Source organism: Thamnophis sirtalis, unplaced genomic scaffold, assembly GCF_051295495.1.
Source record: "Thamnophis sirtalis isolate CommonGarterSnake01/CBP01778 unplaced genomic scaffold, rThaSir2_p1.2 scaffold_4, whole genome shotgun sequence".
In the NCBI taxonomy this organism is placed as follows: Eukaryota; Metazoa; Chordata; class Lepidosauria; order Squamata; family Natricidae; genus Thamnophis; species Thamnophis sirtalis.
In genome coordinates, this window is record NW_028261384.1 from 94,577,190 (window position 1) to 94,592,220 (window position 15,031).

Here is a 15,031-nt window from a genome sequence, read left to right on the forward strand (position 1 = left end):
TCTGTTGTATTTTACTTTCCACAAAGATGACTTCTATTTAATATCATCGCTCCTAGTCTCTTAGCTATATTTACGGCATGTTAGAAAAAAAAACCAGTTAAAAACATAATCTACTTTAATCTGCATTTGTGGATGTATAAGGAATTGATAGAGCATACAACTCCCAACTGCTAGTTAGCTCAGGGTTATCTATGTTTAGGGAAACCAAATATATGCAGAATCTGATCAAACAGAACATAAATATGTGACAAGATTAAATTCCAATTCATTGTTGGGAAATATGAAAGCAACAAAGCAGGGAAAAAATTATCTGCAGTTCATCTGTTTTGTCACATCAGCAGAGCTAAACAGTCATGCATAAGGAATTCTTGGGAGATATGTAATTCCTCTGGTGTTTACTTTCTAGGGGGGGAAAAAGATGTTGTACTGTACTCAGATCAACTTCTGCAAGCACTGTTACTGGAGAGCAAAAATTGGCAGGGATGGGGTGGACCACTTCTGGCTGAGATTAATTCTTGAGACGGAGCCTGATATCACCTTCCACTTCTGTTTTCTTTTTGCCTCTATTTCTATGCCAATATTTTCTAATTTTTATGCCTTTCAGTGTGAAGAAGAAGGACGCCTGTACTATACTATGGATGATGGCCAGACACGTTTTGCTGACTTGATTCAACTAGTGGAATTTCACCAAATCAACCGTGGCATCCTGCCTTGCAAGCTGAAGCACTATTGCACATGTGTTGCCTTATGATAAACCGTCGTCCATTGGCCATTCCTGGGCCCTGAATTACCATTGGCTAAGGCTTATATGTAGGTCCTTTTGAAATGGATACATCAGGACCTACTTCAGACTTTCAACCTCTCTGTCACCTTGCCTTCAGCCAATCCTATAAGAAACAAAGAAAAGAACAGTATTTGAACCTTCCCATAAGGCTACAGATCAGTAAGCCTTCAGTTGTTGTTGTTGTTTTTCTCCAGAATCAAAGAAGGATTTCAGGTCACAGTATAGTAGTTTAGTTTGGAAACAGTCACAACGTTGTTGGCTGGTGCCTTTTTTTTCATGACATTTTTTTACCTCTTGAGTGCCCTTCTGTATGTTTTAATACAGACTTTGCTTTTTCACCATGTTACAGAAATTTTGCTACATTGATCATTTAATCTTTCTAATGTGATTGCCAATTTCCAATTGTCTGGATGGTATATGCCAGACTTATGCATTGTTTCAAAATCCTAACTGACTAGAAAAAATAGTAAGACGTAGGAATTGATTCGTATTGCAAATAATTTTTTTCTTATTAGCTCTCTTAAGAACTATTGTCTCGTTCTACCCAAGATTCTATGGGTGCTGTCACCTTTGTTAGAAAAGGAGTTCTTTTGTTGTTCAATCTCTTCCCTAGCATCAGTTTATGAAAGTAAATGCAAAATGTTCAAGGAATGGGCTACAATGTTATGAGGATCTGATAAGAATCTTTGGGACTGTCCTGAAAGAATCCACAGCAGGAAGGCTCACATTAAGTCTAAAGACTACCCTGAAATTTCTTGTGACTCTGTCAGATCTGAGAACAATGGGCTGCCTGGTAGGCAGAATTGCCTTGGGCTCTTGAGAATCTCAAAGCCCATGAATGCTTCTAATTGTGAATCCTACAGCAAGAAAAGATTGAAATGTTTTTGGTTAAGTTTAGTTAATGTGACAGGTGAGACATTGAGGTTTGAAGAATTGTATTTTTTTTTCCTCCTTGTGTTAAGGGCTTAAAATATTGTGGGAGCGAGAAGGGATGATTCAAGAAGGCTGTGACACTTTTATTTCTGCTACTTTTTGAGGCCAGTATATATTGTGATGTTTTGTTGTTTGTATGTGTAAATGCTGGTAATAAATCTTATTTTTTATGATACTCATGCTGGTTTTCTACTCAAATCAAGTTGTGAAACAAACAAACTAATTGCAACCTTTGACATGCATAATCAATGATACCTTATAGAATGTTAAAAAAATATGTATCTCCGTTTCTAAGCCACCAGATTTCTAATGTCACACACATGCACATGCGCGCGCGCACACACACACATACACACACACACACCAAATCCACTCACTCATCACAAAATCTCCAGAACTGTAAATGCATATATATGTATATATAGATTAACTTGCTCTGATGCTAAGAAGTTAGACATTCTATTCTCCCTCCCCACCTGAAAAGAACTCTGTTTCAACTGCCAGTTGCCTTAAATTCCGTTACCTCAGTTCAAACTGGCAGACATTCCACTCCTTTACTCAGAAGCAGTACTCATCAAAACGTCTACACCTTCCACCTATGGAAATGCATCCAAACTCAAAGTGGCAGGAGAGATATTCTCTTATGAGCTTCAATCAACACTGACCAACACTGAGCCAACTGTTTATGAACCGAATTTCTCCCGCATGATGTCCCAGCCCCAACTCACTTCTTACACTGACCTCCTCAGTTCAGACAAATCTGTTCCTTCTGCTTAAGACCATTTAAAGGGAAAAGAGGGGGAAATGCCATCAGCACCACTGCCTTCATCTACGTAGCCAGGCTAATAACTTGCATAGCATGGACTTTCAATTCCTCCCTCAGATGAGTTGCTCAGGACCTCCCTGTAAACAACATTCCTGGTTTTGCTCTCTGGCTGGAGGATGACCAGGTGTTAGGTGAACTGACTCTGGAGCATGTTACATACAACTGGCCATGGGGGAAACAGTCGCTCTTCAGATGCACACCAGCCACTTTCAAAGTCTGTCCCTGTGCCTTATTGATGGTGATGGCGTAGCACACCTTAATGGGAAATTGTATGTGTTTGAACTTGAAATGGTAGTCTGATGGTATCAGAGGAATTCAGGGGATGAAAATGGTTTCTCCCTGATTGATGCCTGTGAGAATTGTGGGTTTGATTATGTGTTTGTACAGAGTCTGAAGCCTGGTGCTATTGCACAGTTTCGGAGGGCTTAGATTGCGTAACAGCATGATTAGACTGCCTGTCTTGAGGTAGAGGACATTAAGAGTTTACATTTTAGCCAATTAGGTCTTAAGATGGCCTTTTTAAAGCCCTTTGAACCTTTTGGAGAAGATGTAAGGGTACAAAGTTTTTGGTAATCCTGGTGGGTTGAGAGTGTGCAATAACTCCACAGGGTAATGTACAGCATTCTCGACCTTAATTGCTCATTAATTTTCAAGCTTTAAATATCAATTTATTAAGCCCAATCACATAGTTTCCTAGCGAAGCACGGGTATCCAGCTAGTTAAGTATAAATATTTCATCCTCATATTTTCCTATCCTAAACAGTGTCTGCAGCAGAAATGTTAGAGAAGTCAATAAATAGACTTCCTTCATTGCTATTTTTTTTAAAATGTGGCTGCCCAGGATCTTTCCAGATGCCTTGGAGAGAGAAGAGCTAAATAACATTTGCAAAATCATCCAGTAAATATCACTTTAAAAATTATTGTATCACAAAAAAAAGATCGCTAAGTTCCAGATTAATTATGATGATTCTTTGATATTTTGTCTACAAACAAACCGAGCTGGGTAATGTGCCCTATAAAGGTTATTGTGAAATGCCATTTTCTTTTTTCCAAATACTTTGCCAAGTCTCATGGTTTTGTTCATGTATCACGAGTGGCTGATCCTGGAACTGATTAGGTGGGATTTGTATGCAAATCCATTTGCAGTTTAACAAAATTCAAGAGATTAAGAGTTTACATTTTAGCCAATTAGGTCTTAAGATGGCCTTTTTAAAGCCCTTTGAACCTTTTGGAGAAGATGTAAGGGTACAAAGTTTTTAGGAAGTTCAAGTCTTTTCAAAATATTTTTAAAAGTCCCTTTTGGGGGAGTCTACATTTCTCGCCTTCACATAGGACACTATGTCTCCTAAAATTGTACTGATAACAGGTTGTTCATCTGGCATTGGGCTGGCTTTGGCTGCTAAACTAGCAAAAGATAAGCAGAGGAGGTTCAAAGGTGAGTTTTCAAAATTGTGGTGTGTGTGTCTGTGTGTGTGTGTGTGTGCATGTAAATAGTGTATATGCAAACTATGGATAACTAAGTTCATTAAGTTTGTTTATGTGTGTGTGTGTATATACACACACACATATATACATACATATACACATATACACACACACATGTATTTGTATATTCATATTCCTGCCTTATTATAATTCTGTCTGTCTTTCAATTATTTTGAAGTTAATTAAAAAGCTGGTATGTTATAAAGCAACACAAAGGGAAGAAACACAAAGGAAATATCAGCCAAAGTAAACTATTTCCAGCAGTGCCTCTCACATCCTTAAAATACCTAAAGGATTCTTAGAAAACAAAATATTAAGTAGTTGTAGCTGAGAGTTTTATTTGCCTTCCAAAATATGAGTGTTAAGTGACTGGTTACATCTTTTCCGACAATCATTTTGCAAGCAAGCTTTAAAAAGGCTCTCTTTATTCCAGCATTGTCTAATATCCCCAAATGTTGGGTGGCCTTGTTTTATATAATAATACACATGATCTTAGTAACTGTTCACAAAACATGGTTAACTGTCCAACTAGAGATATAACAAAAGTATTTGTACAAAACCTTAACAGTTACTGATACCAGCTTAATTATGATAAATATGTTTGGTGGTTAGTTCTGTGTATTATACTAATCGAGAATCCTACCTAGCCTTGAATTGCACAAAATAAAAGCAGAATATAAATGTAATTAATACAAGAATAACTTCAGTAACCAGATTAAAATGTGAACATATATAAATGGGCATAAGCGTATTTATTTGGGAGTGGGAACAAATACAAGTTTTCTATAAAATAGGTTTTGATGAATTACACAATATATTGCTAATGAGGACTCAAATTTTACAAGAATTTGTTAAAAAGTGCACAGTACTGAATAGCAACCTCACTTTCAAAAAAAAGTTTCAGTTCCCTAGTCCATCTCTATAAATTGTTATATATTTGTTCAGGACAGGCAAGCTCTGTTGTATTGGAAACACTGATTTGTGGTAAATGTTGAAGACTTTCAGAGTTCAGACTTCCTTTCTAGTAATTGTCTGTGTATTCATGAACACAAGATGCATTTGAGCACCATTTCAGATAACAGTATTAAAGGAGAAAGTTGTAAAAATATTAATATTGGGATGAGATTTAGCCATTGGGATGAAATTTAGCTAACCACTTTTCTTATTTGGCCTCTATATTTCATTGCCAGAAAGGATTAAAATTTTAAAATAAGTTTAAATTACTGGTGTTTGACAAATAGAATAATGAGAATTCTAATAGCACGTAACAACAATTTTAGAAGCTACGATTTCATGGAAACTTTGCTTATCTATCTATTGCAAATTTTGAATTCTCCCTTCTGCCTTTAAACTTTCTTAACAACTGTTGGTATAAGGAATAATTTCTTCAGTTTGTGACTCAGCACGGACATTCTGTGGTTCCATTTAATTGTTTGCATAAGTTGCCAGCTCATTTAGAATACAAATGTTTTTGAGAAATACAAGAACTACAGTTTGTAGACTTGTCCTCTTGAGGATCAAAATAGTTTATGGCAAAAACTATGGATCTCTAGTGTGCAAGTTTGAGAATTTATTTGCTGCAATTTATTTTACCTCAGAATTCCTGCTTGATCAAAAAGCTGTTGATTTATGCTGCTGTTACCTTTTATTATTTCAATTTTAAATACAGATGTCCACTGCATGATCTTCAAGACATTGATATCTTGGATCATAAAATTATACTTTGATATTTTGGGAGTAGAGTATTTGCCTCATCAACTGGAGAAAATAAAACATCCAAGTCTTGGGCCTTTAGTAGCATTGATATAAAGCAACCAACAACTGGTTTTTACAAATGAATATTGGTACTCTCCAAGGCAGGCTTTTATTTATTTATTACATTTTTATCTCACCTTTATCACTTTATAAGTAATTCAGGGCTGGGATCATAAACAATATTCCTTTCTCCTCCTATTTTCTCCAAACAGCAACTCTGTGAAGTGGGTTAGACTGACAGAGTGAATGCCCCAAAGTTACCCACCTGATTTTCATTCCTAAAGTGGGATTAGAACTCACAGTCTCCTGATTTATCAGCCAGCACCTTGTGGGGAACATATCTGGATACTACTACATTAACAAATGTTACATTTGAAGAACCTTGAGATTGTTATATATACTAGCTGGCCATATAGTCCTGTACCATCCTGATCCTGATCCTGGAGAGACTTTTCTTGCCCATGCCAAATGTTAGTGGGCTTACACCCAAGACTAACAATCATTCTTATTGCAAAGGGTAAGTCCCATACCAGCATTTTCAAAGACATAATAGATTATGTTCCATGCTGTAACTTCCAATGTTTAGCAAATGCCAACTTTGCTATAGATCTTTCCTTCAAAGAAAATAGATTCAGTATGTGGTGGGAGTCTGCTTCAGTTTTCTGAGCACATGCCTCAAGAACACATTTGCATTTCCAAAAGCTCTGGTATCAGGTAATTATTACTGACTAGCCTGGAAATAGATTACAGTACTTAAATATGAAGTAAATATGTATTGCAAAGCAAACCTGAAGACACCAGATTGAGAAAAATTATGAGAAGAACTCATCAAAAGCAACATTACACGACCAGTTGATAATACTAACGTATTATGTAATTTGATGTTTACTTAACATGCATATATTTATACAGTTGACAATCCTATTTATTATTGGGTACATACTTTGAGAAAATTTTAAGCATTTGGCCATTTGGAATAAAACAGGAAAGAATCCAAATTTGGCCAGCCAAGTTGAAAGGAATATATGACCAAGCACCACCTGTCTTCTAGTGATTGCTACAATGAGGAACATTACCAAGAAAGAAAAGCTGGAAGCAGCCGTAGGGACAGCACTCAACCAGACTCTAGAGGTCAAACAGCTGGATGTCTGTGATGATAAATCCATCCACAACTGCATTAACAGCATTCCTCAGAGACATATTGATATCCTCAGTGAGTACTCAGAGTGTCACATCTTTATCAGCTTTCTGGGGGACATACAACAAACCCCCATGAACCTGTGTGTGTGTGTATGTGTGTTCTGCCTGCCTGCCTGCCTGATTGCCTGCATGGATCTGACTCAGTTAAACAGATACCTCCATGATAGCCAAGTATCCAGTTTCTCTTATGGCTCAAACCAAAATGGCCATGGAAAGCAAGTGCTTGTGATTAGAGAATAGGCTTTTCTGCAGCAGCCTCAACTAGAAAATATGAATTGGCAGATGCCACCCCCTGAGAGTTAATCACTAAGATCATGAATGAGGCAGAGTTATGATAGGCCATTATGAGAATCTGAAAAATATTCCTTTACAACTGCCACAGTTAATCATAAACTTAGGTTATTCTTCCATAATCATAATCAGTTTAAGGCAAACACTACATTATGATGACATATCTAATAGAAGAGAGCATCTGTAGCTCAGGATTGAACCTGGGGTCCTTGGTACTGTTTGGGGTTGGTGGGTTTCTTGCAGATGTATCAGACTAAACATCATCAGGGCTAGTAAGGAATGGGGTCGGGGAATTTTATGTCTTTTAAAAATGGCTAATGGAATATTTCAGCCACATCTAATGGCCATTTGGGATAGACTTTTCTCTAATAACACATACTATAGGCCAAATGTATTTTTAAAAGGCAAAGAAAATATAAGGCAAGAGTTATAAATCACATTACTTGAACTGAGACAATAATGCCATTGAGAAATATTATGGAAAGGAAGGATGTAGGGTGAAAAATGAAGGCATGTATTCTTGATGACTGATTCTACTGAGCCCAATTTCTGGGTGGGATTAAAATCTAAAAGATTTCATTACTTTGTAATCAGATGCCACATTTTGGAAAAGGGAAGAGTGGCTAGGACTGCACAAAGCAAATTAAGGATATATGGATGTTACTGAAATGAAGACGTACTTCCTTGGAGGGTGGATCTTCCCCAGAATTTGGAGTTTTAACTGTTTGCTTGTTGAACTTATATAAAAATTTATATACTTGTTTTCATTCTATCCCACATAAACCATGCACATAAAGTCTGCTTTCACATATACTCTAGTTTTTTACCACTATTGAATAATAATCAGTTGCCAGGTATCCAGACACTCTACTTTGAATGTTTTGGTGAACATTTGGTTAATCTTTGCCGCAAGGAGCAAGAGTCTTGACGTTTTTTTGGTGATGATCATAACACAATAATCATGTGGTGTTGCAGACTTCCTAATATTATTAATCCTCAGGTCTCCAGATCTCCGATTAACTGGAAAAGTTAATGGTATCCATATTTTCTGACTCAAAACTTTGAATATCCAAGTGGCAAACTTTCAAGGTTCAATAATGTCGTAATGATTTATCTTATTGTGTGGTGAATGGGTAAGCCAGTCAAAATTCTTAACTACTTCTTGTAGTCAACAATGCTGGGCTGGGCTCCATTGGTCCTATTGAGTGTCAATCAATTGAAGAGATGAAGGCTATAATGGAAACCAACTTCTTTGGTGTAGTAAGGATGATTAAAGAGGTCTTGCCAGACATGAAGAAAAGGAGGAGCGGGCATATTGTGGTCATCAGTAGTGTCCTGGGTTTGCAAGGTAAGGTGACTTTAATTTATCTACATTGTCTGTATAGTAATCAATTTAGGAGCAGCAGATAAGGCATTTCATTTAGATGCATATCTTTTAGGACAATATTTCTTGCCAAACATGATACTCTTCAGGTACATTATACCACAACCAATTTCCAGGTAGCATGAGCAAATAAACTGTGAGTAGTTTCCTCGAAGATATCAGATGGAGGGTCTATGATTTGAAAATAATGTGGTTGAAGTTCCAAATTATCTACCAAATTTCATAAACATTTAAAATTATGAATGAGGTAGATATATCATGGATCATTCATGCACCAATATTTATATGTTTACAAAATAAATACTTTGTACATATAATCCTGTCTGGATAGATCCACTTGTGTTATTTCCATAATTATAGTTTGGGACAAATCTTGTATATATTTTGATTGGTATATCATGGTATGTAAATAATACAGCAAGTAGCAATTTTTAGCCTATCTGAAAAGTAATAAATATATTCAAATTGGAGTGACCAAAAATCTTTGTTGTAAAAGCAATAGGCACATTTTGCTTTCACTTTATATTTAGTCTCTTCAAATGTTCCTTTGGTTCCTCAAATGCATAAAACCCAGTTTCAGGCACCCAGATGAACGAGAATTTGCAGCCTGATCGTGTGTTTTAAAATTAACAATAAAAATAAAACCAATGCCAATACCAGGGACTGGTTGGATTTTCACAATACATCAGATTAGGGTTTAGTAGTATCTGGTTCAGCATGTTATAGGAATCAGCTATTATCTTGTTGACAGCCAAGATAATTTATTATCCCAGGAACTTGGTTATTTTCCCTTGGTTAGGGAAAATATCTTCTCATTGATTGAAAGGATAGAAGCAATGTTTCTAGCTAGTATAGGCTTTCACAATCAGTTATTTGTGGGAAGCGTTGAACTTCAGAGTTTAGTGTCTATGGTTTAGACAACAAATTTCTTGATATTTTTCTGGAAACTGTGGGTTGGCATCTTCAGAGGCAAGGTGGCCCAATGGTTTCTACTCTTTTTAAATGCATTTTTCTAAACTTTGGGAAATTAAAGTGGGAAAAGAAAAGCTGTGGGAAGCCATTCACTTCAATTTTCTCTTGCAAAACCCATTCAACAACACACAAACACACACCCAAGTAGGTACAGGGCCTTTTTAAAAACTTGTCCAACATAATTCAAGCTTGATCACACCAGTAGCGTAAAGAAAAGCAGCAGTTCAAAGGAGAACTATACAAGTGAAACTATTTGGCCCTTTATAGACTGCATTGGAAAGGGGAAAACAGTCAACTGGACCTTACCATCCTAAGCTAAATTAATAAAATACAGACATGCGGTCATGACTTAGTCATAATCTATTGTGTTTTGTCTTCTAGGCATCATTTTCAACGACATCTACGCTGCATCCAAATTTGCCATTGAAGGCTTCTGCGAAAGCCTTATTATCCAAGCACTTAGATTTAATATCTTGTGAGTGGGTAGTAGTGGTGATGCTAATAAACTCCTCTTCCATTCGAATATAGTTGGATTTGCCATGTCCTTATTTCTGTAAGGTTTTAATGAATGGAATACAAACAAACATTCAGGAAAAGCAGCTGCATTCATTGGAATAGTCTAGCAAAAGGCTTAGGTTTTAATCTTTGGCAGAAAAAGGTGGCAACATGTGGAAAAAATTGTTCTGTTAACTGAACATCACATAGCTGCTGATCAGATAAAATCATTACAAATAGTTCAGGGTTAACCTATATGCAGATAGTCCTTGACTTACAAGAGTTTGTTTAGTGACCATTTGAAGTTACAATGGCAATGGAAAAGTGATTTATGACCGTTTTTCACACAACCGTTGCAGCATCCCCATGGCCATCTGATCAAAACTTGAACACTTGGCAACTTGCATGTATATATGATGTTTGCAGTGTGCTGGGTCATGTGATCACCTTTTTCGACCTTCTGACAAGCTAAGTCAATGGGGAACCAGATTCACTTAACAACCATGTTACTAACTTAACAACTGCAATGATTCATTTAACAAATGTGGCAAAGGGTCATAAAATGGAGCAAAACTCACTTAACAACATCTTGCTTAGCAATAGAAATTTTGGATTCAATTGTGGTCATAAGTCAAGGATTACCTGTATAAGCTTTTGGAATGTGTTTCCCTCCAGATCAGATATAATTGTATTTGCCCAATCCTTCAGCTATGAAAATTCAGAGTGTTGTTAAATAGAAAAAAGCTGCTTTAGCATCTGTACACATTTTGATTAAAAGCTATTCAACCGGGACATTATTAATCTAAAACAGGTATTCCTTGTCCTGGTGTCCTCCAAATTATTTAAACAGATATTCCTTGTCCTGGTGTCCTCCAAATTATTGAGTTAATACAAAAATACATTGGAATTCTGTGAGTTGTAAGTTCAGCATTTCTTGAGTCTTGGAGAAGTTAACTCAACATTTTCTTAATAAATCAATGCAAACAACTTTCATTCTTTTCTGGGAAGCTTACTTGATTGGTTCCAGTCTCCAGTATGAATTCTGACCAGTATAAATGCAAGATCTGTATTATTGAATAGATTTATGCAGCTTATTCAATGATTTTTAAGAGAGCTGGTGAAAGTACCAATGAACATGACTAGTTCACAAAAATGAAAAACTGGAGGAACAGAAATTTTGTACCCAATGTCCTCCAGAATAGGACTGCTGGTTGTACTTTCTAAAAATCCATTTCTGTTATGATTTTTCATGCTTTATTTGTAGCGTCAGCTTGATAGAGCCTGGTCCAGTGGTGACTGAGTTTGAGATGAAAATCTATGAAGATGCAGAGAAAGCTGACTATTCCCAGACAGATCCCGAGACAGCTGAGATATTTTCTCAGATCTACCTGAAAAATTCCAAAGCTATCTTCTCCAGCCTGAGTCAAACACCTGAAGATATAGCGGAGGTGATATTAACTTCTAATTTGGGGTCTGATACTGTAGAATCAAAAGATTCAGAGATGCCCCATGATCTCACCTCACTAGCTATATACCTTGTGCCCTGCCTCCTGTCTATTTAGAGTATCTGTAAGCATATGTGTGTGAAAGGAGGTTGTATTCGCGTAATTTTTTATGCATTCACACAAAATTGATAAATGTTGTATGCTTTTCTCTGATACCTTGGGACTCTTGTTTATTTACATCATAGAACCTCATTTCCTTTATTGAGAGAAATCATCTTTCTTTTTGAAATAATACTCACACAAATATAATCTTTTTTAAAAAAAGATTAAAAATATTTTTATTGTTAAAAATATGGGCATTGTGGAACTGTACTGGCATATGAGCCAAGGTGGCGCAGTGGTTAAATGCAGCACTGCAGGCTACTGCTAGATCAGCAGGTCAGCGGTTCAAATCTCACCGGCTCAGGGTTGACTCAGCCTTCCATCCTTCCGAGGTGGGTAAAATGAGGACCCGGATTGTTGGGGGCAATATGCTGACTCTCTGTAAACCGCTTAGAGAGGCCTGAAAGGCCTATGAAGCGGTATATAAGTCTACTGCTACTGCTATTATCTCTGCCATACAAAACAAACTATAACACAAATATCATATGTATTCAGTATACATTACTAATTATATACACATACTTAACCCCCTTCTAAATGCTTACATTTACATTATATATTACATATATTACATTTTCTTTTGATCTACACATCCTTGTTCTTTTCTGCTCATACTTCCATTTCTCAAATCCAACCATTGGTGAAATCTATTCCAAATCTCATAGTATTCTGTCTCTCCTTTATTTTTTAGTTCCAACATCATTCTATCACATTCTGCACAGCAGTGGTGGGTTTCAAAAAATTTTGGAACCTCTTCTGTAGGTGTGGCCTGCTTTCTGGGTCCATTGGTGGAACCTCTTCTAACCAGTTCGGTAGATTTGACAAACCGGTTCTACCGAATATGTGTGAACTGGTAGAAACCCACCTCTGCTGCACAGCCAAATATTTTCTTTATTATTTCCCTTTCTATAGGTATGTTCTCACTCTTCCATTGTTGGGCATAATCTATTCTCGCTGCTGTTATGATATGTAATGTTAAATATGTTAACCCTTTACTTTGACCTTCTTTTATAATTCCTAGTAGGAATAGTTGTGGTTTAAACTCCAGTCTCTGTCCAGTCATTTCTTCCAACCACATTAGAATCCTTTCTCAGTAGTCTTTTGCTTTTCTACATGTCCACCACATGTAGTAGTAGGTGTTTGGTATTTGATCACATTTCCAGCATTTAGGTGATAGTTTTTTGTACATTGTGGCTAGCCTAGCTGGTGGTAGATGCCACCTATAAAACATTTTATATAGGTTCTTCTTGTATGATATGGCCAAAGTTAATTTCCTATTTGACTTTTGAAATAATACTCACATGAATATCCTCTGATTCCCTTGGCAGCATGTCCTAAAGGTCATTTGTATGACCAGGCCATCCTTCCGTCACCAAACTAATGCTATGTATACCCCCATGATGGCTCTCAAGCAAGCTGATCCAACTGGGGCCCTGATGACTGACTCACTCTATAAATTGGTCTTCAGACATGGCAACCTTTTGCGCATTACCCTAAGGGCTATCCAGCTCCTCCGCTGGCAAGCACGCAAAGTGAAGCAAGGTGTCCGATTGCTGGGCTTCAGATAAAGTCCTTTGTGATGGTATCCCAAACTGCACAGTCAGCATGACGATTAGGGTTAGTTGCGTGGAAACTCTTCAAGCAATTGCTTAGTGTATTAGCTTTAGACTATTGAACTTATACTTTATGTCTGTTAAACTCTCTTAACTCCCAATTCTTGTTTTATGTGCACTGTGGCATTATTAATTGCAATGTGTATATAATTATTTGCAAAACAAAAAAGAACAGAGCAAAGAAAAAAGATAAAGGAGCATCAATAAGAATCCCTCAACAGGAAAGCAATTTACGAACACAGGAAGCATAGTTGGGGGAAAAAATTCACAACTGGAAATTTGCCAAACTGATAAATTCACAAGTGTATACACATAAAGATGTCATACACACAAACAATTTTAAGGAGGAAAAAAAATAAGCATCCGTTTTCAACATTTCTGACAAGAATGATATATTAGGAGAACAACTATTAATATAACTTGCAAATGGTAAATAAATTTGATTAAATTTTCCTGCTTTTAAAATGATTTTGCAGCTTTTCTATAGCAGTAATTTTTTAGAAATACAGTCTACATTTTAAAACACTATTGATAAAATAAAAGAGATGTTTTACTTTCCCAATTTATTGTAATAGTCAACTGAATGAATAACCATAAAAATTGAATCAATTCATGTTGTATTGTAAAACAATCTCAGAATTCACTATTAAAGACTTCAAGTAATTTTCTTGGTTTCTTTAAAAACCTCTGACCAAAGCACTAATTAATTGGGCATTACCACTAAAGTTGATAATATGCAGCAATTCAGCTATACACCAGATAGCACAATCTATTATATTTCTAGCCTGAAGAATTCATGCTCTGCTAATTGAAAATTAATTTGGAATTGAGTATTGTTTATATGGTACATATAAGTGTTAGAATATTATCTTATTTTATTGTATTTTATTCTTTCAATTAATTCTGTTTTCTATCTTGCTTTATGGCATTTTATTATATATATTTTATTTTGATATACCAGGTAAGCCTGTTACTTGATTCAATTGAATCTAGCACAATTACAATGTAAATAAAGTAACGTAAATGGAGTGTAATACCACTGATGACTTTTTGAGGGGACGAATTAGCAGACAGGGAAGAAGTCAGGAAGGTATTCACATGGTGTTCAAAAACAACCTACACCTAAATACTAGCAAGGCAAAGGAGAGGGTGCTGGATTTCCAGAAGCACAGAGAGGGACTTGCCCCACTGTATACCAAGGGAAGAGGGTTTCCTCTTTTAAATTCTTGAGAGTGCTCATTAGTCAAGATCTCACCTGGAAAAACAACACGTCCCTGGTGGTTGGTAAGGCTCAACAAAGACTTCATTTCCTTAGAGTCCTGTGGAAAAATCAGGTGGAACAATGGCTGATGACTTCTTTCTATCGGTTCACGGTAAAAAATGCCCTCACATACTGTATAACAGTATGGCATGCTGGTTTAACAGCTGCGGACAGGAAGGCACTACAGAGAGTAATGAATTTGGCATAAGAAACCGTTGGTTTCCCTCTAACACCACTGAATGACATTGCTAGGTCTTGCTGTTTAGATATTTAGGGATGATTCACACCCTGGCCAGTGTCTCTTTTCAGTTTTACCATTGGGCAGAAGTTATCAAAAGGGGGAAGATGAGGTGTATAAGGAGGAGTGGTAAGGGGAGAGAGGAGAAGGAGAAAGGAAGGGGAAGTAGAGTAGAAAAGGATAATGG

General features: G+C 36.5%; 2 protein-coding genes across 8 annotated transcripts in view; both read left to right on the forward strand.

Annotated features, from left to right (window-relative positions):
* Positions 1 to 1,892, forward strand: part of GRB7 (growth factor receptor bound protein 7) — a 52,372-nt gene extending 50,480 nt beyond the window's left edge. For all 6 annotated transcript variants that reach the window (XM_087713468.1, XM_087713470.1, XM_087713467.1 and 3 more), the window contains one exon: positions 605 to 1,892. In XM_087713468.1, coding sequence (XP_087569594.1) covers positions 605 to 751 — 147 coding nt within the window. In that variant the 3' untranslated portion in view covers positions 752 to 1,892. The remainder of the gene's footprint in view (positions 1 to 604) is intronic.
* A 451-nt stretch (positions 1,893 to 2,343) lies between these two features.
* On the forward strand, positions 2,344 to 14,008 carry LOC106538854 (retinol dehydrogenase 8). 2 transcript variants are annotated; one of them, XM_087713473.1, is made up of 6 exons: positions 2,344 to 2,812; positions 6,835 to 6,996; positions 8,443 to 8,622; positions 10,012 to 10,105; positions 11,390 to 11,573; positions 13,061 to 14,008. In XM_087713473.1, exons 1-6 carry the CDS (start codon positions 2,803 to 2,805, stop codon positions 13,298 to 13,300), a joined length of 870 nt encoding a protein of 289 aa, XP_087569599.1. In that variant the 5' UTR covers positions 2,344 to 2,802; the 3' UTR covers positions 13,301 to 14,008. The 2 variants fall into 2 exon arrangements, with proteins under 2 accessions (XP_087569599.1, XP_013908957.1); XM_014053482.2 differs by lacking the exon at positions 2,344 to 2,812 and adding an exon at positions 3,777 to 3,978.
* The last annotated feature ends 1,023 nt before the right edge of the window (positions 14,009 to 15,031 follow it).

Excerpts from the sequence above, each read along its gene's own strand:
- LOC106538854 (XM_014053482.2), top strand. The coding sequence starts at position 3,882 with ATGTCTCCTAAAATTGTACTGATAACAGGTTGTTCATCTGGCATTGGG. Across the intron at positions 3,979-6,834 it reads TAAGCAGAGGAGGTTCAAAG|TGATTGCTACAATGAGGAAC; the intron begins GTGAGTTTTCAA and ends CCTGTCTTCTAG. Across the intron at positions 11,574-13,060 it reads CACCTGAAGATATAGCGGAG|CATGTCCTAAAGGTCATTTG; the intron begins GTGATATTAACT and ends TTCCCTTGGCAG.